Raw genomic sequence first — 27,643 nt, forward strand, 5'->3', positions numbered from 1 at the left:
AACACGTACTTCTTCATGGTGCAGGCCCAGGGCATCATGTTGAGAGACAACGTCAGGACCATTGGTCACATGATCCGTCTGTACACCAATAAGAACACCACGCTCAATGGCACAGGTGAGTTTAGACCAATGAGAACACCACGCTCAATGGAACAGGTGAGTTTAGACCAATGAGAACACCACGCTCAATGGAACAGGTGAGTTTAGACCAATGAGAACACCACGCTCAATGGCACAGGTGAGTTTAGACCAATGAGAACACCACTCTCAATGGAACAGGTGAGTTTAGACCAATGAGAACACCACGCTCAATGGAACAGGTGAGTTTAGACCAATGAGAACACCAGGCTCAATGGCACAGGTGAGTTTAGACCAATAAGAACACCACGCTCAATGGCACAGGTGAGTTTAGACCAATAAGAACACCACGCTCAATGGCACAGGTGAGTTTAGACCAATGAGAACACCACGCTCAATGGCACAGGTGAGTTTAGACCAATGAGAACACCACGCTCAATGGCACAGGTGAGTTTAGACCAATAAGAACACCACGCTCAATGGAACAGGTGAGACATACAGCAAAATTCAATCAATCAATTAATTGGAGAATTCATATAAACATGAGGGGAAAAGGCATTCTACTATGATGTCACCAACATGTGGAATGCCGTACCTTAACGATCTTAACGATTTTAAGCGAATGTTGTTTTAGTCCTAGACTAAATGGTATTTTTTGTAATTTAAGTCTAGTCTTAGTTGACTAAATATTATACGAGTTTAGTGAATCCAAATCTACAGTTGATTTAGTAGACAAAACATTATTTGCTCCCAAAGTCAGTACCTAACATTTCATCTAGTTTTTATTTGTTGACAAAAAAATTGTCAGTGTAATTAGTCACAGTTTTTAGTCAACATAGTGTTCGTTATAGGCAACCACAACACACACAAATGTTTAGCCAGCAGAGTGAACGTGCTTTTGGCTAACCTTGGTCATTCACACACTGTTGTCACTGCTGTCTCGCTTCACATGACATCACAATATATAAGATATAATATATTAACTCCAGTGTATTTATGATGATATTATGTGTTATTCAGACTACCCAGACTGCTCTAACTTTAGTGTATTAATGATCATATTGTGTGTTATCCAGACTACCCAGACGGCAGTAACTCCAGTGTATTAATGATCATATTGTGTTTTATTCAGACTACCCAGACGGCAGTAACTCCAGTGTATTTATGATGTGTGTTATCCAGACTACTCAGACGGCAGTAACTCCAGTGTATTTATGATCACATTGTGTTTTATTCAGACTACCCAGACAGTAACTCCAGTGTATTTATGATCACATTGTGTTTTATTCAGACTACCCAGACAGTAACTCCAGTGTATTTATGATCACATTGTGTTTTATTCAGACTACCCAGACAGTAACTCCAGTGTATTTATGATCACATTGTGTTTTATTCAGACTACCCAGACAGTTCTCCAGTGTATTTATGATCACATTGTGTTTTATTCAGACTACTCAGACAGTAACTCCAGTGTATTTATGATCACATTGTGTTTTATTCAGACTACCCAGACAGTAACTCCAGTGTATTTATGATCACATTGTGTTTTATTCAGACTACCCAGACAGTAACTCCAGTGTATTTATGATCACATTGTGTTTTATTCAGACTACCCAGACAGTAACTCCAGTGTATTTATGATCACATTGTGTTTTATTCAGACTACCCAGACAGTAACTCCAGTGTATTTATGATCACATTGTGTTTTATTCAGACTACCCAGACAGTAACTCCAGTGTATTTATGATCACATTGTGTTTTATTCAGACTACTCAGACGGCAGTAACTCAGTGTATTTATGATCACATTGTGTTTTATTCAGACTACCCAGACAGTAACTCCAGTGTATTTATGATCACATTGTGTTTTTATTCAGACTACTCAGACAGTAACTCCAGTGTATTTATGATCACATTGTGTTTTATTCAGACTACTCAGACAGTAACTCCAGTGTATTTATGATCACATTGTGTTTTATTCAGACTACCCAGACAGTAACTCCAGTGTATTTATGATCACATTGTGTTTTATTCAGACTACCCCAGACAGTAACTCCAGTGTATTTATGATCACATTGTGTTTTATTCAGACTACCCAGACAGTAACTCAAGTGTATTTATGATCACATTGTGTTTTATTCAGACTACCCAGACAGTAACTCCAGTGTATTTATGATCACATTGTGTTTTATTCAGACTACCCAGACAGTAACTCCAGTGTATTTTATGATCACATTGTGTTTTATTCAGACTACTCAGACAGTAACTCCAGTGTATTTATGATCACATTGTGTTTTATTCAGACTACTCAGACAGTAACTCCAGTGTATTTATGATCACATTGTGTTTTATTCAGACTACCCAGACAGTAACTCCAGTGTATTTATGATCACATTGTGTTTTATTCAGACTACCCAGACAGTAACTCCAGTGTATTTATGATCACATTGTGTTTTTATTCAGACTACCCAGACAGTAACTCCAGTGTATTTATGATCACATTGTGTTTTATTCAGACTACCCAGACAGTAACTCCAGTGTATTTATGATCACATTGTGTTTTATTCAGACTACCCAGACAGTAACTCCAGTGTATTTATGATCACATTGTGTTTTATTCAGACTACTCAGACGGCAGTAACTCCAGTGATTTATGATCACATTGTGTTTTATTCAGACTACCCAGACAGTAACTCCAGTGTAATTTATGATCACATTGTGTTTTATTCAGACTACTCAGACGGCAGTAACTCCAGTGTATTTATGATCACATTGTGTTTTATTCAGACTACCCCAGACAGTAACTCCGAGTGTATTTATGATCACATTGTGTTTTTATTCAGACTACTCAGACAGTAACTCCAGTGTATTTATGATCACATTGTGTTTTATTCAGACTACTCAGACAGTAACTCCAGTGTATTTATGATCACATTGTGTTTTATTCAGACTACCCAGACAGTAACTCCAGTGTATTTATGATCACATTGTGTTTTATCCAGACTACCCAGACAGTAACTCCAGTGTATTTATGATCACATTGTGTTTTATTCAGACTACCCCAGACAGTAACTCCAGTGTATTTATGATCACATTGTGTTTTTATTCAGACTACCCAGACAGTAACTCCAGTGTATTTATGATCACATTGTGTTTTATCCAGACTACCCAGACAGTAACTCAGTGTATTTATGATCACATTGTGTTTTATTCAGACTACCCAGACAGTAACTCCAGTGTATTTATGATCACATTGTGTTTTATTCAGACTACCCAGACAGTAACTCCAGTGTATTTATGATCACATTGTGTTTTATTCAGACTACCCAGACAGTAACTCCAGTGTATTTATGATCACATTGTGTTTTATTCAGACTACCCAGACAGTAACTCCAGTGTATTTATGATCACATTGTGTTTTATTCAGACTACCCAGACAGTAACTCCAGTGTATTTATGATCACATTGTGTTTTTATCCAGACTACCCAGACAGTAACTCCAGTGTATTTTATGATCACATTGTGTTTTATTCAGACTACCCAGACAGTAACTCCAGTGTATTTATGATCATTGTGGGTTTTATTCAGACTACCCAGACAGTAAACTCCAGTGTATTTATGATCACATTGTGTTTATTCAGACTACCCAGACAGTAACTCAAGTGTATTATGATCACATTGTGTTGTATTCAGACTACCCAGACAGTAACTCCAGTGTATTTATGATCACATTGTGTTTTGATTCAGACTACTCAGACAGTAACTCCAGTGTATTTATGATCACCATTGTGTTTTATTCAGACTACTCAGACAGTAACTCCAGTGTATTTATGATCACATTGTGTTTTATTCAGACTACTCAGACAGTAACTCAGTGTATTTATGATCACATTGTGTTTTATTCAGACTACCCAGACAGTAACTCCAGTGTATTTATGATCACATTGTGTTTTATTCAGACTACCCAGACAGTAACTCAAGTGTATTTATGATCACATTGTGTTTTATTCAGACTACCCAGACAGTAACTCCAGTGTATTTATGATCACATTGTGTTTTTATTCAGACTACCCAGACAGTAACTCCAGTGTATTTATGATCACATTGTGTTTATCCAGACTACCCAGACAGTAACTCCAGTGTATTTATGATCACATTGTGTTTTATTCAGACTACCCAGACAGTAACTCCAGTGTATTTATGATCACATTGTGTTTTATTCAGACTACCCAGACAGTAACTCCAGTGTATTTATGATCACATTGTGTTTTATTCAGACTACCCAGACAGTAACTCAAGTGTATTTATGATCACATTGTGTTTTATTCAGACTACCCAGACAGTAACTCCAGTGTATTTATGATCACATTGTGTTTTATTCAGACTACTCAGACAGTAACTCCAGTGTATTTATGATCACATTGTGTTTTATTCAGACTACTCAGACAGTAACTCCAGTGTATTTATGATCACATTGTGTTTTATTCAGACTACTCAGACAGTAACTCCAGTGTATTTATGATCACATTGTGTTTTATTCAGACTACCCAGACAGTAACTCCAGTGTATTTATGATCACATTGTGTTTTATTCAGACTACCCAGACAGTAACTCAAGTGTATTTATGATCACATTGTGTTTTATTCAGACTACCCAGACAGTAACTCCAGTGTATTTATGATCACATTGTGTTTTATTCAGACTACCCAGACAGTAACTCCAGTGTATTTATGATCACATTGTGTTTTATCCAGACTACCCAGACAGTAACTCCAGTGTATTTATGATCACATTGTGTTTTATTCAGACTACCCAGACAGTAACTCCAGTGTATTTATGATCACATTGTGTTTTATTCAGACTACCCAGACAGTAACTCAAGTGTATTTATGATCACATTGTGTTTTATTCAGACTACCCAGACAGTAACTCCAGTGTATTTATGATCACATTGTGTTTTATTCAGACTACCCAGACAGTAACTCCAGTGTATTTATGATCACATTGTGTTTTATTCAGACTACCCAGACAGTAACTCAAGTGTATTTATGATCACATTGTGTTTTATTCAGACTACCCAGACAGTAACTCCAGTGTATTTATGATCACATTGTGTTTTATTCAGACTACCCAGACAGTAACTCCAGTGTATTTATGATCACATTGTGTTTTATTCAGACTACCCAGACAGTAACTCCAGTGTATTTATGATCACATTGTGTTTTATCCAGACTACCCAGACAGTAACTCCAGTGTATTTATGATCACATTGTGTTTTATTCAGACTACCCAGACAGTAACTCCAGTGTATTTATGATCACATTGTGTTTTATCCAGACTACCCAGACAGTAACTCCAGTGTATTTATGATCACATTGTGTTTTATTCAGACTACTCAGACGGCAGTAACTCCAGTGTATTTATGATCACATTGTGTTTTATCCAGACTACCCAGACAGTAACTCAAGTGTATTTATGATCACATTGTGTTTTATTCAGACTACCCAGACAGTAACTCCAGTGTATTAATGATCATATTGTGTGTTATCCAGACTACCCAGACAGTAACTCCAGTGTATTAATGATCATATTGTGTGTTATCCAGACTACCCAGACGGCAGTAACTCCAGTGAATACTTGGTCCAGCCAACTACATATCTACCAGAGAACTTCACCTATGCCCAGAGCCTCCCCTGTCCAGAGAGATTACCTTCCATGAGTAAGTACTGTCCACTGCAGTGTAATAGATTACCTTCCATGAGTAAGTACTGTCCACTGCAGTGTGATTACCTTCCATGAGTATGTTTTTTCGATAAAGCCCAAAAATCCACCTCCTTCAAGCATAAAAGTGTATTTGTGAGAATTCAAGTGTTTCCATTCGAAGATGTATGCGCAAAAGCCAAAATGCGCATAACAAGGCTTTATGGAAACACAGCAAGTGTCTCTCATTCACTTCATGTCTGTCTCTTTGTAGACTGTCTTTCTCTCGGTAGCGAGTGACGGCTGCTGTGTGGTTCCACTGGGTCAGTAGTGATCCAGATGAATATCAATCATGTTAGAACATTCTCAGGAACGGCCCGACCGCCCTGGGAGCACCTCCAGGGGCTTGAACCGCTTGCTCTAGAGGATACTCATGCCAGAGATTAGCTTCAGATCTAGGCTGGAGTACGGCCTGCTCCCCCCTGATAATACTCTAGTCTGGAGGGTTGTTTCTGACCCCAAATCACCTCCATTATCTTGTAATGCGAGCCCAGCTTTACAGTGGCAAAGGTTTATTCCAAAAAAGTGCACATTTTAAAGGAGTTCTTCAGTCTTCTTTTTCTATCGCTCACCCCATGAAGCCACTGGGTTCATGGAGAGTTTTTTTCTTTTTGTCACATTCCTTCACGGTGAAAAAAAAAAAATGTATTGTGGAAAATAGAACAACAGCAAAACTATATCAAAAATCTATTAATAAACTCCTAATCTATTAAGAAACAGTAATGGTCTCACGCACAAACAAGGAGTGCACCGGGGTGAGCACAGCGTGTCACTTTGTGCTGTGCTGTGAACTTGTAAATCTACAGTAGATTTTGCGGGCAGATTTTTAATTTGGCGGGCCTTGATGGTGATTTTACACTTGCATGCTGAAAATAGCCGATCTACAGGTACAGTACAAGCTCACAATGCGTCGCAGCACGACGCGTTGAGCTTGTAGATCTGCTATTGTCACCTAATCGCAACTAAGCATGAAATGACTTGTCTTTTGGTTCTACTTTTTACTACTCTTTTTTTACTACTCTTCTCCGTTTTAGTCATCGTACCTTTCGTTTATTTCGTTTTTTCGCCAGTAAAAAAAGGTTTTAGCCGGCGAAATCAACACTGCTACAGATACATCGGCATTTGTCCATCTATGGGCAATTATTTTTTTCCATGGGGCCACATGAACAACAGAAAATAATTATTGTGGAGGGCTGTGCTCCCCGCAAACTAAACACACGGCTTTACCTCCGACTTCAGTAAATAAGTACATAGCAGTCCAATGTTTGTTGAAAACCCGGCATTCGGCATCGACTTTTGTTTAGCCATTTTTGATGGGTAAGGTAAGGCAGATCGTCTTGACTTGTGACCAGTCTGACCACCGGCTTGTCATTGCGACAACATCCAATGATCACACACACGTGCTGATGTACGCATTGCGTCCACATGTACATGAATAAAAAACATCAAAATAAAAACAATGCAGCTTTAGTCCATGCATGAGGTAAAATTGCCGCACAATGTCTAGGCCTGGTCTGTGGGAAAGACATCAGCAAACAAGGAGTTGTGTCTGAAAGCACACATCCGACACCTGCGACACTTGTGCATCAACGTTGATATGCAAGCTAAAAAACAACAAGAGCAACCCTTCCACAGGTGACTCAGCGAGTCAGCGCAGGGCAGGATCAGACTGTCAGTAAGAACAGATGAGTCATCCATGGCCGCTATCTTTCCACAGGTGGGCGATGTGAGAGATGAGATGAGATGAGATACGGGGGCGTCGAGGGGATTCTCTCAGCATGATTTAAGGTCCCTGCAAATCAATAGCAGGTTTTATTGTGAGCGATCGCCTTAATCCCACCATGAAACCTTTTCTGTCCTGATGTCAGTGGGCTCATCCATTTCCCCCCCACCGACAGGGCATGAAGGAAGGCTCACTGTCTGAATGTTTTGATGAGAATGGAACGGCTGTGAATCATGTGTTATGAAATGCACAGTGACCAGTTGTCAACGCCACGATTGAAGACTTGAGATAGACCAGTGGTTCCCAAACACTGGGTCGGGACCCATTTGTGGGCCGCAGACACATTTCTGTGGGTCCTTTAGTATATAGCCTATATATTATTCCCCCCCCCCCCCTACCTTTAGTTTTAATTTTCATTTCAAAAACATCCCCAAAAAACTATGAAATGCCATACATTTGAAAATAAATGTTGGAAAAAAAAGTTGTGAATATAGCCATAATACAAGCTCACAACGCGGTGCGGAGCGACACGTGAGCTACTATCAGAATCACGTTGTGATTACTACCGGAATATTGAGCTTGAAGCTCAAATCAACGTTTAAACGATACACTTTTAGTTTTTTCGAAGCACATTACATTTGTCACTTATCTATATCAACTACGAGTGTTATGTGTCTCAATGCTGTGTGTGTGTGTGTGTGTGTGTGTGTGTGTGTGTGTGTGTGTGTGTGTGTGTGTGTGCGTCTCCACAGAGGGCCCTATGGACGTGAACATGACAGAGATCCCCATGGAGGTGATAGAGATGAAGTTCTCCAAGTATTTTGGCATTCAGTTTGGAGGACACTGGAAACCAAAGGACTGCAAACCCCGCTGGAAGGTGTGTGATTTACAGACCCACACAGAGCTTCATCTCTTATCTTTTGAGAGTAAAACTATAATTGAAAGGAATTACGATCTACATTTACTACCAGGCCGCCGGTCTGGTCAATATGTAGACAGTAGACACCGGTGTCTCTTTCTTGTCAATATGTAGACAGTAGACACCAGTGTCTCTTTCTTGTCAATATGTAGACAGTAGACACCGGTGTCTCTTTCTTGTCAATATGTAGACAGTAGACACCAGTGTCTCTTTCTTGTCAATATGTAGACAGTAGACACCGGTGTCTCTTTCTTGTCAAAAGAAATCTTAACTCTCCTGAGTCCCCATCTTTAAACCAATCCAGTGACTTTGATTGGTGCAAGGCTGAGCATGGATCAGATTGTAAATACCATCATTTTTCTATTTCACTGCAGATTAGGTTATCATCCCTAACCCTTAAATTCAACAAATTCTTTCAATGGACTAAAATCTGGCATTTGGCCTTTGTGCCCTCAAAAATGGACAACACCAAGTGGCCTTGCCCCTAAAATGGCGAAATTCTATGACATTTACAACAGTTACAATTTGGGCATTTAGCAGACGCGCTTATCCAACCAGAACAATTAGCAAGGTAAATGATGACACATGCACAGCAGTTTAGCACCTCAAGAAACTAGCATCCCATGCTAACCTGGCCTCTGTCTGAAGTCTGAACAATAATTCTATCTAAATAACAAACTGAACATTGAAACTAATAGGATTATGTTTGAAAGTTGATTATTTCATTGTTTTTTCCGGGGCTAAGTTTGTTTTTTTAAACCCCTGACTAGACACTAATCTCTGTTCCACAAACAGTGTGCAGCAGGGAGGGAAAAGAGGACAATATGCGAGGGAGTACAAGTACCGTATTTTCCGGACTATAAGGCACACTTAAAAGCCTTTAATTTACTCAAAAAACTACAGTGCGCCTTATAGTCCAGTGCGCCTTATATATGGATCAAACTACAGTGCGCCTTATAGTCCAGTGCGCCTTATATATGGATCATTCATTGACATTGACATTCCCTTTAGCACAGCTCCATCTGTTGGATGCATAACGCAACGGTAGCGTCTATTATGTGCGCCTTATATATGAAAACGGTTCGAAAATAGACCATTCATTGACAGTGCGCCTTATAGTCCGGTGCGCCTTATAGTCCGGAAAATACGGTACCTAAAAATTGTACTTAAGTACGGTTAAATTGAGTAAATGTACTTAGTCAATTTAGACCAATGCCAAATCTGGATTAAAGTAAGTGTGTGTGTGTGTGTGTGTGTGTGTGTGTGTGTGTGTGTGTGTGTGTGTGTGTGTGTGTGTGTGTGTGTGTGTGTGTGTGTGTGTGTGTGTGTGTGTGTGTGTGTGTGTGTGTGTGTGTGTGTGTGTATCAGGTGGCCATCCTCATCCCGTTCAGAAACCGTCATGAACACCTGCCCATCCTGTTTCAACACCTGACGCCCATGTTGCAACGACAGCGACTGCAGTTCGCCTTCTACGTTATCGAACAGGTGAATCATTAAATATTATCTATTATTATCTATTACGTTATCGAACAGGTGAATCATTAAATATTATCTATTATTATCTATTACGTTATCGAACAGGTGAATCATTAAATATTATTATCTACTACGTTATCGAACAGGTGAATCATTAAATATTATTATCTACTACGTTATCGAACAGGTGATTCATTAAATATTATTATCTACTACGTTATCGAACAGGTGAATCATTAAATATTATTATCTATTACGTTATTGAACAGGTGAATCATTAAATATTATTATCTATTACGTTATTGAACAGGTGAATCATTAAATATTATTATCTATTACGTTATTGAACAGGTGATTCATTAAATATTATTATCTACTACGTTATCGAACAGGTGAATCATTAAATATTATTATCTATTACGTTATTGAACAGGTGAATCATTAAATATTATTATCTATTACGTTATTGAACAGGTGAATCATTAAATATTATTATCTACTACATTATCGAACAGGTGATTCATTAAATATTATTATCTACTACGTTATCGAACAGGTGATTCATTAAATATTATCTATTATTATCTACTACGGTTATCGAACAGGTGACCCACTACATATTACCTACATATTACCTACTATAAGGCTGAGCGATATTAGGAAAACCTTCGATAATTTATAATGTTGTTGAATACCTGGATATCAATATTACTCACGATATTAGTTAAAACATTTGCATTATATAGTTTTTAATGTTTATCTGCTTTAGGTCCACTGCCTGCCTAACCCAGATAATGATTACCATATCCATGCATGCACACTGTACAGTACACATAGAAGGGTTAGGTAGGTTTTATTGAAATAACCTCACCTGGTTACAGATGGACTGCTTTTTTGCATGACTTGTGCTACACGCATGCATACACCAATAACTCATTTCAAGCCGTCTTCGTCGATTTGCATACTTTGCATGTTGATATTTGCCTGTTGTGTTCTTTTATGTCTTGTACACTGTTTTATGTCTTGTACTCTGTTTTATGGACCTGAGTCCGCTAATAAAGATTGATTGATTGATTGATTGATTGATACTTCGATAACGATACATTTTATATATATATTATATTTTATATATATATATATAAATATATATATTGCCCATCCTTATTACCTACTACGTCATCCTTATTACCTACTACGTCATCGAACAGGTGACACACAATTCTCTTTCTCTTTCTCTCTCTCTCTCTCTCTCTCTCTCTCTCTCTCTCTCTCTCTCTCTCTCTCATTATTGATCTCTCTGTCACTAATTGTCTGGCGCCCATAGACCTCGAAGCATAGAGGAAGCGGAAAACAGGCCTCAACAATTAGTGTCATTAATTGTTATCTGCATTTCAGTTTGATAATCAATTCATTAAACCCCTACAACCCCACCAGTGCACTCAGATCAGCTGACACAGGGATGCTGACAGAACCCTTGCTAAAAAAAAAAACAGGACAAAAATCCACTCGTCCGAGACGCTTTGCCCTCCTGGCCCCCAAACTGTGGAATAAACTCCCTGTCGCACTTAGAACTGCAGACTCACTCCCTAGCTTCCACCGTGGACTGAAGACCAGGGGGAGAGTTCCGCCGATTTAAAATGAGCCCAATACGGAACTAAAACTTCCTATGATTGGCCGCTAGTTGCGCTGTTTTCTCCCTGGCCGGTTGCAAAAAGAATTGTTCTCCATTGGATCTTCCCCTTTCGTGTTCTAACCTTAATTAACATTTTCATGAATACTTTATGGTTCCTATCACTAGTTAAACATTGCCTTTCAATCACGATGATATGCGTTTTGTGAAAATAAGGTCCCATTTATGATAAAATTGATGATAAAGTTGCGGGGGGCGTGGCCAACTAAACTGATACCAGCCGGCTGTGTTCTTCTTCGTGTGCTGTATTTCGGGAGGCTCCAACCACATTGTCCCATGTATCCCTGCGGTTGCACGTGACCGTTGGCAGCCAATAGCCTCCTCTGTTTGCATTTCAATCTATGATGGCAACACCCATGCCAAGGACCCATATTGTGTCATTTGCGCTGCATAGAAACCAATGGCTTTGCTTTGTCCATATCTTTTATACAGTCTATGCTGAAGACTCACCTCTTCAGACTCCACTTACCGTAACACTCGCCTACCCTCAATGACCGCACATGAAAGCTAGATGGCATTTTTTTTGGTTTTATATAAAGTTTTTTTTCTGATTAGGTGCTTGGTCTACGTACAATATTTTGTCTTGATTGATATTTCTATGCATTTGATGTTGATGTATTGATGTATGCTTAATTGTAAACTGTGTGTGTGTGTGTGTGTGTGTGTGTGTGTGTGTGTGTGTGTGTGTGTGCGTGTGTGCGTGCAGACGGGCAGCCAGCCCTTCAACAGGGCCATGCTGTTCAACGTGGGCTTCCTGGAGGCCATGAAGGACCTGGACTGGGACTGCCTGGTGTTCCACGACGTGGACCACATCCCCGAGAACGACCGCAACTACTACGGCTGTGGTCAGATGCCCCGCCACTTCGCCGCCAAGCTGGACAAGTACATGTACATGTAAGTACAACTACTACGGCTGTGGTCAGATGCCACGCCACTTCGCCGCCAAGCTGGACAAGTACATGTACATGTGAGTCCCATCGCCACGAGGGGGTTAGGGTTAGGCGCCATAGACTGTAAAACACAGGGTTCCCATGGTCATGAAATTCCTGAAAATATTTTGAAATTTGAAAAATATTTTTCCAGTACTGGAAAAGTTTTGGAATTGATCAAGGGTCCTAGAAGGTCCTGGAAAAATAGCTATGCATTGTCTTTGGTTATTGATTTTGTTAATACGCTGAAATGACAAATTCAACATTGGCCAAATTGTCAAATATTAGAGGCAGAAATTGAGAAAATAGCAGATCTACTTGCTCACAACGCCTCGCAACGCGAGGCGTTGTGAGCATGTAGATCGGCTATTTTCACAATAAAACTGCGCTATACAAAATTCCTCTACTCTAAGTGCTCGTCAGGGTGCTGTGGTCCCCAGTTCAAATATGATTATTTCGGGGGACATGGCCCGAAAAGGTTTGCGAACCACTGACATACACTACCTGTCTTTGGGCATTGCACATAGGAGTAAGCGACTCGTTATTGAGCTGAATTATTGTTATATAGTCTTGGAAATCGGGTTAAATATTCTGGAAAAGTTTTGGAAATTAATTGGTAAAGATGTGTGGGAACCGTGAAAACAATATGGACGGTGGAAAGCCACTGGTTTCTATGCTGCGAAAATGAAGCTTTTTTGTCCCTTGTATGGATGCCGCCATCATTGTAGAAATCAACTTTCATTGGTAGAAATGATACCATCACGAATGCTATTGGCTGCCAACGGTCACGTGCAACCGCAGGGATACATGGGACATTGTCTTGACCTTGCCGAAAATAAAGCACACGAAGATCAGCCTATGATCACAAGCCCCTCCTACAGCATACCCTGCTATAACATCAATTATAACATAAATTGGACCATATTTTCACAAAACACATATCATTGTGATTGAAACGAGGCTTTAAACTAGCGACAGGAACCATAAAGTATTTATGACAATGTTTATTAAGGTAAGAAAATCAAATGTAAAAGTTCGGGGGAATAGTATGGAATCCTATGGAGAACATGTTGCTTCTGGTGCCAGAACAGCGCAACTAGCGGCCAATCATAGGAACCTTCAGTTCCGTGTTTGATTCATTTTAAATTGGGACAACAACACCCCTGGGGGCGCCCAGGACAAGATAGATTAGATTCCGTTTCCTCTGTGTCTCCTGACTCACAACGCCTCGTATTCGAGACGCGTTGTCAGCTTGCAGATCGGCTAATGGTCGGACGCCGATTCGGGCTCTAGTAGGTACCCTCACAAAAACATGCAGTAATCCTGGTCTCTATAGTGCCTCCATTTCTGGTCAGCCTGCAGGAGTGGAAAGGAACCGGTTGGAATAACGTGTTCCTTCCACACGCTAAGTCCCACCGGAGAAAACTCTCCCCCCTGTCAGGTGGAAAGGAGTACACACTCTCGGGGCGCATACTGGTCCAGGCACATACCACTTAGGCTTTGCCACATAGGCATGGATGCCTGGCGGCGTCGCCGGTTCGATTCCCGATCCAGATGACCTCTGCCGCACGTCACTCCCCGTCTCTCCCCCATTTCCTGTCAGTCTAATGTCCTACCCATGGAGATGAGACCGGGGTAAAATCACCCGTTGCGCTACCCGAAGCAGAGAGGCGCTAGCCAAGATGGTGGCAGCGCACAGCGCTGCAATGTCCGCTTCTTCCGACTCTGCACCGTTCAAGATGCATCGGAATCGATGTTGAATCCTATGTTGAATGTTACTAGGAATCATAAATCATCCGCCCGTCTACACGAGACAGAAGAACACCCCCCTGCGTGTCGTAATTGTTTTATGCTGGAAAGTGGTTAAAAGACTTAACACTTAAGGAAATTGGACTGTCATTCGAGTAGTGAGGCGCGTGTGTGTGCGCACGCATGTGTGTGCGTGTGCGTGCGTGAGAGCGTTAACCACAGTCCAGACAAGACAAGGCGTTCTCTCTCTCACAGGGTAACAGGCTGCAGACAACAACACTCTGCTTCTGTTTAATGGGGATCATGTTATTGACGTTGTTGCTTCTCACTGGAGCTGCTGCTGCACCGCCATGACTCACTCTCACTCTCTCTCTCTCTCTCTCTCTCTCTCTCTCTCTCTCTCTCTCTCTCTCTCTCTCTCCTCTGTGTAGTGAGTCTCCTTCTTAGCTATTTTTTTTTTCTATAATTTTTATCCTACAATTTTGTAACCCATTTTTTTCACCCAGTGCCAATTGCCTATGTAATCCTGGTCTCTGCTCTCCCTCTGCCACACCTGGGGAGACAACGGACAAACCTCATGCTTCCTTCAATGCATGAGGAGTCCAAGTTGCTTCTTTTCACCTGACAGGAGGGATCTTCCCGGTTTGGATGTAGCGTGTAGAAGAACACGTTATTCCAACCAGTTCCTTTCCCCTCCATCAGGCGCCCTGGCTGGCCAGGGGGAGGCAGTATAGAGACCAGGATTACTGCATGTTTTTGCGAGGGTATCTACCCTAGGAGACACGGGGAGAACATGCAAACTCCACACAGAAAGGCCCTTTCACCAACCCCTTCTTAGCTATTTCTGTAGAAGCGTGTCCATTTTGAATAGCTTTTATACAGTGCAAATGACAGATTGTTGATAGTATTGAGATTGGTTCTCAGTTAATAAGTAGTATGTTTAGAAATGGTAGTGGTATGGCCACCCTGCTCACTGTAACTTGTACAGTACATGTATACATGTTTAAAATAAAACACGTGTTGTAGCCCTGACTCACCCCACCATACGAGGTGGTAGGGGGTCCCTACTCAATCTCCCCATCAGTTTGGGGGTCCCTGGCCTGAAAACATTGAAGACCCCTGCTGTACAGTATAGATCAAACAGACCAAAACATAAGACAACACAAAATCAGAGTGTTATACTCTAAGCAAGCACAAAAGACTGATTTGTGTGTTTTGTGCTTCCGTGTTTAAAACCACTGCTTCCTTCCTTCCTGTTGCTGTGCAGACTTCCCTACAACGAGTTCTTCGGCGGTGTGAGCGGACTCACCGTGGAGCAGTTCCGCAAAATCAACGGCTTTCCCAATGCATTCTGGGGGTGGGGAGGAGAGGACGACGACCTATGGCACAGGTACACGTTTGTGTATTGTATTACTGTGTCATGTTATGTGTATTGTATTACTGTGTCATGTTATGTGTTTGTGTATTGTATACTGTCATGGCCCTATCATAGTACAGTCTTATCACCGCAGTGTAGTCTTTTAAAGTCAGAAAACTACAACATTATGTCATTAGCCGCAGTGAAGGGCTATCACCACGGACCTAGACATCTCTCCTCTGTTTTTACCTTCAGTGTGCCCCTTGGTTTCAGAGGTGTGGTGATATAACTTCACTGTGAGTCCCTGACTATGATGACCTACACTTGCTATCACCTTTTTAGGTGATAGCTTATCAATTAAAGGTTCACCTCGTACTCTGATAAAGCCGTTACCGTGTCATGTTATGTGTATTGAATACTGTTACTGTGTCATTGTCGTACTACTCGTATCTCTGCCACCGTTGGCCCTATCCATGCCAAACTTTGCACACACAATTCTTGGATGGCAAACCACAACCTCCACCCCTCATTTCTCACATGGCCCTCTTCTAGTGCCACCATCAGGCCGAGTTTTGCAAAACACATTTTTGGACACTGCTCCTACAGATTTTGACCTAAGATCACAGCATCTCTAAAGTCATGTCATCAACATGGATCTGTTTGTGTATGACGGTCGCTTATCTCCCGATTAGGGAGTCTTACTTTTTTTTTCTTTTCTTTTATCTTAAAGATAGTTTGTTTAAAATCTAAACCATTCTCCTAAAACGTAACTAAAATAGAACTAACACAATACATCGAGCACTCGTTTCAAGGATAACTGGCACTCCACCTTCAGCTTAGGTTCTTGTTTCTCTGCCTGATTGTGTGTTTTTTCTGGGTTCTTTGTGTGCCGTTTTAATCAGATTGTTATCCCCATTCCCCACTAGACAAACAAACACAGCCTTCTGTCAGTCTGCTGATGGCTGCTGCTCTCACCTGAATGCTGCTGCTCACTCAAGGCTTGTTGTTGGGCAGTTTTTAGATCACAATCAGGTTTCCTTTCACATCACAGGTTTACAAGAGGTTGACACTGTGCTGTGGTTTGTTTTTGGTTTGTGCCTGACAATTTGATCATTTTGTAATATTCCATGAGAAGAGAGAAAGGATAGTCAGAATGAAAGCAGAAGTGAAAGAGATAGAAAGAGTTTAAACAGAACAAATAAAGATGTAGACCAGGGGTCTTCAACAGGTGATTCGGGACCCCTAGGGGGTCCTCAGAGTTACTACAGGGGGTCCTCCAAATCTTTGAGTGATAGAAACATCCATATTCTGAGAACTTTCCTTTCGCGCTGTGAGCTTGTAGATTGGCTATTTTTGGCAAAGATCTTTTGAGTAGAGGGGAAAAAGAGCAGACTAAGTACAGAGTGAAAGGTCAAGTTTATTAATTATTGACAGTTCAAGTGGTTAAATATCTGAAAACAGAAATTGACATGAATCCAAAATACTACCAACTGATGATTGTGCTGTCAAACAATGAAACTATATGGAATCTTTGAACAGCTTGTGGGGGTCCCTGCTTCATCTCTCTCTCTCAACTAAGGGGTCCTCGGCCTGAAAACGTTGAAGACCCCTGATGTAGACATTATATCCAGACGCTGATAGCAGGTATAAACTGTATCCTGCTATATGATAGCCTACTGTTACACGCTATTTTATAAACATTAGCATCATGACAGCTCTGTCGGGTGGAAACTGTTACCTTTGTATTACTATTTAAAACAAATATCTTTTGATCTGCTATTTTCACAGTTTTTTCTGCTACACTCTTGTATGATGAAGTAGGGAATTCATTTACAAAGAAAAGTCGCAGCCAAGTACAGTGCATGTACAGTAGTCTCACGTAGCCAGACAACTATTCCACAATCTCTGAATGCTATATAGAGTCTGGAACAGCAGCTCCCTAACGGCGAGTATCGGAAACGGGCATTACCGTTCAAGAAAATATATTTTAAAATGTCATTTCTGCTAAGCAGCAAGCTAAACATGCTTATATGATTTTTATTTATATAATGATTAATGTGTGCGATGTGAGACTGAAGCGGAAGTGACGAGGAGGCTTCACTTCCGCTTTATCTCGCACTCATCATTTCTATTCTGGTTTGCCAGACTGTATGCGGGAGCATTTGACCAAATCAGTCTGGCCACGCGAGACTACATGTACAGGGACGAGCACGGCAATCACTCCCCATCTCTCTCACATTTCCTGTCAGCCTTCAACATTGTTGTTTCTATGGTAAATGGTGCATTTATACCAGGGGTCGGCAACCCAAAATGTTGAAAGAGCCATATTGGACCAAAAAAACTAATCTGTCTGGAGCCGCAAAAAATTAAAAGCCTTATATAAGCCTTATAATGAAGGCAACACATGCTGTAAGTGTCTATTAGCTATTAGCCTATCAAAATGACTAAGTTGCCTACAAATACATTATGAGCATTCACGATTAAATTTGTATTTTCCCTGTAGCGCATCCTGGAGAGAATGTTGACATTTTATATTTATTCTACACATTTTTACAGCATTGGAAAACTTTAAGAATGTTTGTGTGTTTGTGTCATGTCTGTCCTCCTACAGAAACCATATTATTTGTCCCCCCATCTTTTTCCATTTTCATACATTTTTGAAAAAGCTCCAGGGAGCCTCTAGGGAGGCGCTAAAGAGCCCCATGCGGCTCTAGAGCCGCGGGTTGCTGACCCCCGATTTATACAGTGCCTTTATAGATTGTGCATTACATTCACCCATTCACACAAACATTCATTCACCGATGGCAGAGGAAACCATGCAAGGCACCAACCTGCTCACGGGGAATAATTAGGGGTTCAGTGTCTTGAGGACACTTCGACACTAACTTCTGGGGGAGCCCCGAAATCGATCTGGGAACCCTCCTTGTTCTAGGACGGCAACTATACCCGTGAGCCACTGCCGCCCGTTTGTATAGCTTACCCGTTCTTATTTCTTACTAAAATGTACGCAGTTTATTGTTTAAGATCTTCTCCCATCATTTTCGTCTCCCTGAAAAAGACTGTCCAGTCGATCCACTCAGAACAAGCAGCTCTTCAGCTCTTCACATCCCAACACGTACTGAATCACGACAAACACAATCACATTGTGGTCGGATGGACTGAGAGGACGTCAGGACTCCAGACACAGTTAGAAGGAGTCGATAGTCCTGTTGTCATCCCTGCGAGGACAGGATTCACCTTGTTTGGACGATGGCAGGGTTTCTCAAAGTGGGTGCCCTGGCACCCTAGGGTGCTGTGATGCCAGTCCTGGGGTGCTACAGTATGCTTGGATAATATACTGAATTCATTGTCAGTTTAATCACTTAGGCCCTCTAATAGGCTACTTATTACTTGCATTGTACTTGGTGCTCTATTTACATCCATGACTTACCCCTTATCCCTATACTCTTTCCCTTCTTTTTGAAGCGGTGAAAGCCGAAGGAGTGGCTTTGTCTGTCCCGTACATGTCCTGTGTATGCAGAATTGAGGATTGGTTAAGCTTCACATGACAATTTGGCCCTCCAGACAAAATCATTAATTCATTCAGAATTCATAAAAATATAGAACTAAAGCACATAGAAAGTATAGATCTAGAACACAGAATGTATAGATTTAGAACACAGATTTCATAGCTCTAGCTCACATAGAATAAAAATTCACCGCTTCACTTAGAACCAAGGTTTTTTTTTGTTTTTTTTTTACTATTTAGATATTTTTTTAAATACTTTAAATAACTGATCAATCAACACATTGGGAGATTGTAGATCCGCTATTTGAAATACTAATTTTATTAAATTGTTTTTTCAAAATAGTAGTGTCATGCTATGAGCTTATATAATTTGTGACAAGAACCACTGTTCACAGAAACACACGTTTTTCAAAAGCCTTTAGAATGATTTAGAAGACATTAAACGACGTCCCAGTTGTAACTTAGGTATTTTGACCTTTTATTTTGTCCAGTCTGCCTGTCACCTCAGTCGTCTATAGGTAATTAGTCAGGGCACGCTCTGCCCCGCCCCGCGCACCCGTACCACTCTCCAACACTATCATTAAAACAGCCACAGAATGCACTCAGATATCCTGTTTAGTCTCCGCTCAACGCACCGCGCGGATGGTTGCACAAGTTACAGTGCAACTCCAAAACAAGCCAACCGGAGCGATTTAAATACACGTGAAAACATATAAACAAAAACAATGTGGATACAAACTGAGACAGACTCTCAGGTGGCTTAAAGCCTCCACACATCAAGTCCAGTGTCAGGTAAACGTGTGTAAATCGCTCCGTGTTTTGTGACGACATTGAGGCCCAGTTCAGTATGTTTAATCAGTGCCAGGACTGGGGAGGGACCACCAAATGTTTATGTGATAGGATTTCTTTTTTTGTTTTTACTTAAACCAATTGAAACCTAGAATACCTTTTCTGAGGGGAACATTTGCAGAAAATAGCAGATGTACAACCTCACAAAGCATGTAGATCGGCTATTTTTCTATTTTGTGTTGAGGGTTAAGGTAACTGTCTGATATACATTAGCATGAATCCTACACTGATGACAGTGCTGTCAAACATATCCATGAAGCTATCTATGACATCTATGAAAAGGTTTGAGCAGCAACATAGAGTAATGTTATACAATATGTAGTGGGGGGTCCCTGCTTCGTCTCTCTCAGCTAAGGCCTACTTTGCCTGGAAAACGTTGAAGACCCCTGCTCTATATACTTTGTTGAACGGAGTCCCCCAGGGGTCTGTACTAGGATAGGCCCTCCTTACTGTTTATCCCCCTACTCTAAATACTGTCGCTCGAGAATATGGAATTGAATGAAGCAGAGTTTTGAAGAGAGCAGTGCCTTCAGCTCTAGTCTGTGCCATGTGTCTGGATTCACTTTTAAACACCTGATCTGATCTCCCCAAGGTAGTCAGGAGATGCCAGGACAAAACACCTTGGCCTGGGGTCACTGCCAGGGGTCCAGATGTTTAGCCAGATCTTGTACCGACTTCTCTCGGACTTCTGCCAAGCAGATCATCAGTGGTTTCTCAGAGGTTGTATGATGGCACTATAATGCCAAATGGTGACAGGTTGTTGAAAACTTCAGGATAGACACCCTGTGTTAATACCAAGTTCAGCTTACCGGTCATTCTTTGCAGCACAAAGAAATGAACCTTGCTTTGCCAGGATGTTGTGTAGAGGATGACCAACATGGTGACCATAATGTCCTGCATCTTTATAATAATGGGGCCATGTGACGTCACATGACCTGCATCATATCGTTGTTGTCGGGTGGATACCTTGTCTGTCCTAAACCGTTTGTTTTGTATTTATAGTAGTCATTCCACAAGCACACAACACCTCACACCGCAAGGCATTGTGTGATCTGGCGTTTGTGATCTGCTGCTTTCACTAGTTTTGTTCAACAGTCTTGTATGAGGAAGCAGGGCTTTACAACTCAAGACTACCTGGCTGCAGACACTAGGGTCCTGTTGATGTCCACGGGAGACAGGAACATCAACAAGTGGCAGGAAGTGACCTCACACCTCTTTCTTGCTCTACCCCATGGAGGTTCTGTTTAGGGTTAGGGGGTAGAGTTGGGTTGTCTAAAAGATAAAAGATAACATGTACACATAGCGACAATGCGGCTCAAAGGGACTGTAGTGCCTTGGACTGCAAGGCAGAGACGTCACGTGACCTCCACAAGCGGCATGAAGTCACTTGACACTGTGAGGTCACTTCCTGCCACTTGTTGATGTTCCTGTCTCCCGTGGACATCAACAGGACCCTAGTGTCTGCAGCCAGGTGCTGCTCTTACAACTTGGGAGATACAAGGTTTGTGCCCAACAGTGACGATATACTAAACATGTTGTTTGTAATGTACTGTTGGTCTCAAGTATGTCTGAATGTACTGTATGTGTGATGTGTCTGTCCTCTCCTTCTTCAGGGTGCATTAATAATGTAATGTATTATGTGTGATGTGTCTGTCCTTCTTCAGGGTGCACTACGCGGGGCTGAACGTCACGCGGCCGGAGGGAGAGATGGGGAAGTACAAGTCCATTCCACACCACCACCGAGGAGAGGTGCAGTTCCTGGGACGGTACGTTTCACTTTAGTCTCTCTCTGTTATCAGTCTGTTGCTCCTTTTCAGGCCATGACTCTGTTAGCCTTATTAAAGAAATGTGCATACGCCTTGCAGTTTCATTTTTGGATGCTACTGTATGGTGGTTTCTTTCAATGAGTTGCTTTTGTAGCTGAGCACCCACTGCTAAAGTTTTAGGTTTGTCTTGGTTTATTTTCCTCGTGGCATAGAAATTGTCAAACTGCCCCTAGCGGGCTAACGATAAGTCCAACGGAAATGACGGTGTTGGATGCAGCTCAAAGTGAACTTTACTCAGGAATCTAGTTTATCACCATCCGACCTTCCTAGCCTGTGTTATTGAAGAAAAACGGGCGACAATGGCCAAAACTCAATCGAACATTGACAATCGAATATCGTCAGAAGTTTTCAACTTTCAAGATATTTTGGCCTTTATCTCTGGAACAGAAAAGATCCAATTTGCTCAGTTCAAAGCGTGTTGGATGCCTGACTTTGAGGACATTAGGTGTGTCAACACACTCTCCTATCTAACATCAGGGGCTTGAGCTCTACAGTGTTGTTAGCTAAGCTGTCGCGGCGCAGTGCATCAATGTAGGTGGTGTTGTGTGCTTTTTTTTCATTTATTTTTAACAATTATTTTTTGTATTTAATTTTTTCCATTTTCCCAAATAATTATTACAAATAAATGAAAAACGTTATGGAAAAAACACGGCCTGCTCACATATTAGGAGGGTATTATGAGTCACTAGAAAAACTAATGGGTGTTTTTAATGAATCTATCATGGTTAAAATGACGTTTGAAGTTACAATGGGTGTGTATGGGGAGAGAAGCCCATAAGCTGTTTCCCTGTTGAAAGTGGAATATCCCTTTAAAGAGAACTCCCGCCGCGATGGACCAGAGCTACTGGGTTCATTTTATTGATTCTCTGATTGAACCCACTGACTTGAACTTGTATAACGTGTCGCTGTCGGGCAGAAACCTTGTATCTCCAACCTTCACAGGGTTACGATAAACACAAAACTTACGGTTTTGGACATACTAGGTTTCCACCCGACAACAAGGATAAGTGCCTCCTCTTAAATCCCTGAATTAGTCAGTTGTAATTGGATCCCCGTAACCACACAACAGGACTGTGTTTATATAAAACAAATTGCAGGTCTGGGGTTGGGTATGCCAGCTCCTTTGTGTTGGCGCTGACGTGTGTGTGAGGCTTCTCACGCATGTAGCGAGGAGATAACATGAGCACAATGTGGACATTAGGAACAATAGGGAACACTGACTGTGGTGGAAATTCTGGAAAGTAACTAAGTCAGGGGTCTTCAACGTTTTCAGGCCAAGGACCCCTTAGCTGAGAGAGAGATGAAGCAGGGACCCCCACAACCTTTTCATAGATTATAGTTTCAGTGTTTGACAGCTCGATCATCAGTGTTTTTTTTTATTCATGTCAATTTGTGTTTTCAGATATTTAACCACTTGAACTGTCAATACTTAATAAACTTGACCTTTCACTCTGTACTTAGTCTGCTCCTTTTCCTCTACACCAAAGCTCTTTGCCAAAATTAGCCGATCTGCGAGGCGTTGTGAGCTTGTAGATCTGCTATTTTTTTTGGCTAAAGCTATCAGAATCTGGTTAAGAATCTGGCTAAAAAGGAGATATTCTTTTTTTTTTCTTCCTATCACACAGAGTTACTACAGGGACCCTGTAGTCCCTGTAGTAACTCTGTGGACCCCCTAGGGGTCCCGGACCCCCTGTTGAAGACCCCTGAACTAAGTACATATATTAGTAGTACTGTACTGTACTTAAAGGACATGTTGTTCTGACAGTGGCTGCAGTAGGCAACTAAAAAAGGAGCTAAATGCTCAATTTCATTCATTCAATTTCATAGTAGTTGCGGCAGCATAGTGCACAAGTACTGCGTTTGGTGGCATATCTGTCTGTGTTTATGCCCGTAGCCAATTAGGACCAGCATTCTCGGTGACGTCACAATTTACAATTTACAATTTAGGCATTTAGCAGACGCTTTTAATCCAACGCGATTTACAATAAGCATCACTATAATAAGCAAGATAATATGTCAGTACATCAACAATAATATAACGATGCATAGGAATATCAATCTAAAAAAAACAATAACATATTAGGTAGACCACACACCTAATCAGTACAAAACGTTTCTAAAACCTAAACATGCTATCTAGCTTCATGTATGGTCATTGAGGGAAGGGGAGTGTTTACAGTACTATGGGTTTAGGTGGAGTCTGAAGAGGCGAGTCTTCAGTCCACGGTGGAAGATAGGGAGTGAGTCTGCTGTTCTAATGGAAGCTAGGGAGTGAGTCTGCAGTTCTAAGTGCGACAGGGAGTTTATTCCACAGTTTGGGGACCAGGAGGGCGAAGAGTCTAGGACGAGTGGATTTTTGTTCTGGGGTTTTTAGCGAGGGTTCTGTGACTTCTGTCAGCATCCCTGTGTTGGCTGATCTGAGTGAACGGGTGGTGTAGAAGGGGTTCATTCAGGGGGCACGGTGGCGCAGTCAGTAGTGCTGTTGCCTCACAGCTAGAAGGTCCTGGGTTCGATTCCTGCCGGGGGACGCTGTGGGTGCTGGGGGCGTGTTCTCTCCTCCGCGTCATCAGTGCCCACACCCTAGGTGGGGTTGGCAAAAGGGCCTTTCTGTGTGGAGTTTGCATGTTCTCCCTGTATCTCCTAGGGTAGATACCCTCACAAAAACATGCAGTAATCCTGGTCTCTATAATGCCTCCCCCTGGCCAGCCGGGGCGCCTGATGGAGGGGAATGGAACTGGTTGGAATAACGTGTTCCTTCCACGCGCTACGCCCAACCGGGGAAGCTCCCCTTGTCAGGTGACAAGAAGCGGCCTGCTCACTCCTCATGCACTGAAGGAAGCATGAGCTCAGTTCAGGGCTCTCCCCAGGTTGGCAGAGGGAGAGCAGAGCCCAGGATTACAGCTTAGGCAATTGGCACCGGGTGAAAAAATGGGTTACAAAAATCGTGGGATAAAAAAAAAAAAAAGGGTTCATTCATTCATTCATTCATTCATTTCAAATGTTCCCAAGCAACTGGACCATCACTATGGTTGATGTAATGTATAACACATAATTATACCAGTACGACTCCCTAATCAGGAGATAAGCGACCGTCAGGTCGCAGCGTGATTTTAGGCCAAAAATGTGTAGGAGAAGTGTCCAAAAATGTGTTTGTATAAATCGGCCTGATTGTGGCGCTATATGGGACAGATGCATGTTGATGAGATGAGTGTAGCCATATACCGATTTGCGGGATTTTAGGGAAAATCTGTAGGAGCAGTGTCCAAAAATGTGTTTGAAAAAATCGGCCTGATGGTGGCGCTATATGGGACAGATCCATTTTGATGACATGAGTGTAGACATGCTGTGTAGCGATTTGCGTGATTTTAGGGCAAAGTCTGTAGGAGTAGTGTCCAAAAATTTGTTTTTAAAAATCGGCCTGAAGGTGGCGCTAAATGGGACAGATCCATGTTGATGACATCAGTGTAGAGCAAGTGTGTACCGATTTGCGTGATTTTAGGGCAAGATTTGTAGGAGCAGTGTCCAAAAATGTGTTTGAAAAGATCGGCCTGAAGGTGGCGCTAAATGGGACATATCCATGTTGATGAGATGAGTGTAGACATACTGTGTACCGATTTGCGTGATTTTAGGGCAAAAATTGTAGGAGCAGTGTCCAAAAATGTATTTTTGAAGAATCGGCCTCATGGTGGCACTAGAAGAGGGCCATGTGAGAATTGATGGGTGGAGGTTGTGGTTTGGCAGGCAAGGAGTATGTGTGCAAAATTTGGCATGGATCGGGGCAACGGTTGCGGAGATATGAGCCGGGCAAAAGTGTGACGTGTGACGGACGGACAGACAGACAGACAGACAGACAGACAGACAGCCGGTGGAGGTTTTGGTAGTAAGTGCGACCTGACGGTCGCAACAATGAAATACTGTACAATCTGTGACTGTGACATAATCTCAACTCCACACCCACACCATTGTCACTCACTTGCTCATGAATAAAACTAAGAAATCACAGTCACACACACACACACGCACACGCACACGCACACACACACACACACACACACACACACACACACACACACACACACACACACACACACACACACACACTATCAAGTCTGAATAAATGATGAACTCTTTAAAGGTGATTCATATGGAAAAGCTCTCATTGTCCTCTTCAATCTGGTCTGTTCTGTGCTCCCGGCTGCCATCTGCTGGTAAAACAAGGTATTGATTGTGAATTTGGCTGTGTCTCTTTTTTCCCCATCTTTGCCCCATCCTTGGTTTCAGTCCCATTTGACTGACAACACAGTGACGTCCCAATGTGGTGATGGACCACATTGTCCAACCATCTGTCTCTCCTTGCAGATGCAAGCTGTCGTTGAGATTTTCCAAAAACAGAGACCGGCCTGAACAACACAATATGTCAAAATTGATTTAAAATGGCAGACCCACAAGCTCACAACTAAATCACATGTGTGTGTAGCCTCTACCCCAGGGGTGGGCAATTATTCTTTCCATGGGGCCCCATGAACAACAGAAAATATTGTGGAGGGCCGGGCCAAAAGGCAGTGCTCCCCACAAGATCTGCTCCCCGCAAACTAAACACACAGCTTTACCTCCGACTTCAGTAAATAAATACTTAGCAGTCCAATTTTTGTAGAAATGCAGCTTTAGTCCATGAATGATGTAAAATTTGAAAATGTGTTTATTTTGTAATTTGCCATTAACCCTACAAGGGCCTGTCAGAGTGAACCAAAGGGCCGCATACGGCCCCCGGGCCGCACAATACCCAGGTCTGCTCTACCCCCTCCTGCTGTGACTGACTCACAGTGTGACTGAGTTCTTGTTGTCCTGTTTAGTCTTGTTTGTCTTCTTTTTCTTCAGACTGGTTCACTTGGGGCCAGGGTAATAACTGGGTGTGTGAGCGCATGAACCTAAAGTTAACATGAACCTAACATACACTGATGAAATGGACGAGAATGTTAGAGAGGCAGGGGCTGACCTTTCGAAAAGGGCCTTTTGGTGAAAGATCTCGAAAATAGCCGACCTCCAAGCTCACGTGAGCTTGGAGCTTGGAGGTCGTCTATTTTCGATGCTTGATTTCTTCACAGAGAGGGCAATTCTTTCAACGTGAGATGCTGACTTCAAGTTCAGGAGAGTTTAGACAAGGAAATTCTCTTGAATGCTGCCTTCAGATATGGCATGGAAAGAGGTCATTTGCATTTCTTTCGCCATAGTAAAAACTGCATTCATGGTCTGGAGAGGGCACTTTTTTACAGACGGATAAAAGGGCAGAGGCACCTGTGCCCCCTGTGATTGAGACCGCAGGGGGCAGTTTAGTGTGAACACCTGCAGCAGTTGTGTCACGCTGTCACGCTAAGCTGTTACTCTTTGCCTGTCACACAGAATGCATTCAACAGTTGCTCTCCACCCCCTGCCCCTCCCCCCCTCCACAGGTACAAGCTGTTGAGATATTCCAAAGAGAGGCAGCATCTGGACGGCCTCAACAACCTCCACTACGGCCCGGCCACCGTGTCCCTCAGCAGCCTGTACAAGAACATCAGCGTGGACCTCAGCCCCGAGCTGGCTCCCATCGCAGACTACTGACCTGCACCCCTGGGTGCTGGCTCCCATCGCAGACTACTGACCTGCACCCCTGAGCTGGCTCCCATCGCAGGCTACTGACCTGCACCCTGAGCTGGCTCCCATCGCAGACTACTGAACAACTAACTGTTGGCTCCCGGCGTTACGTTACGTCACCTCACGTCACGTCACGTCACGTTGGC

The 27,643-nt window shown here is 42.2% G+C and overlaps 1 protein-coding gene across 1 annotated transcript; it reads left to right on the forward strand.

Moving 5' to 3' along the window:
- Positions 1-27,464, forward strand: b4galt6 (UDP-Gal:betaGlcNAc beta 1,4- galactosyltransferase, polypeptide 6; the record flags this gene model as incomplete). Its single annotated transcript, XM_080733164.1, has 8 exons — positions 1-115; positions 5,683-5,796; positions 8,313-8,437; positions 9,848-9,964; positions 12,352-12,539; positions 15,591-15,713; positions 21,702-21,803; positions 27,314-27,464. The coding sequence occupies exons 1-8, from the start codon at positions 16-18 to the stop codon at positions 27,462-27,464; spliced, it is 1,020 nt and encodes a 339-aa protein (XP_080589290.1). The 5' UTR covers positions 1-15.
- Between the last annotated feature and the right edge of the window lie 179 nt (positions 27,465-27,643).

Source organism: Nannobrachium achirus (genome assembly GCF_963921795.1).
Source record: "Nannobrachium achirus genome assembly, chromosome: 1".
Classification (NCBI taxonomy): Eukaryota; Metazoa; Chordata; class Actinopteri; order Myctophiformes; family Myctophidae; genus Nannobrachium; species Nannobrachium achirus.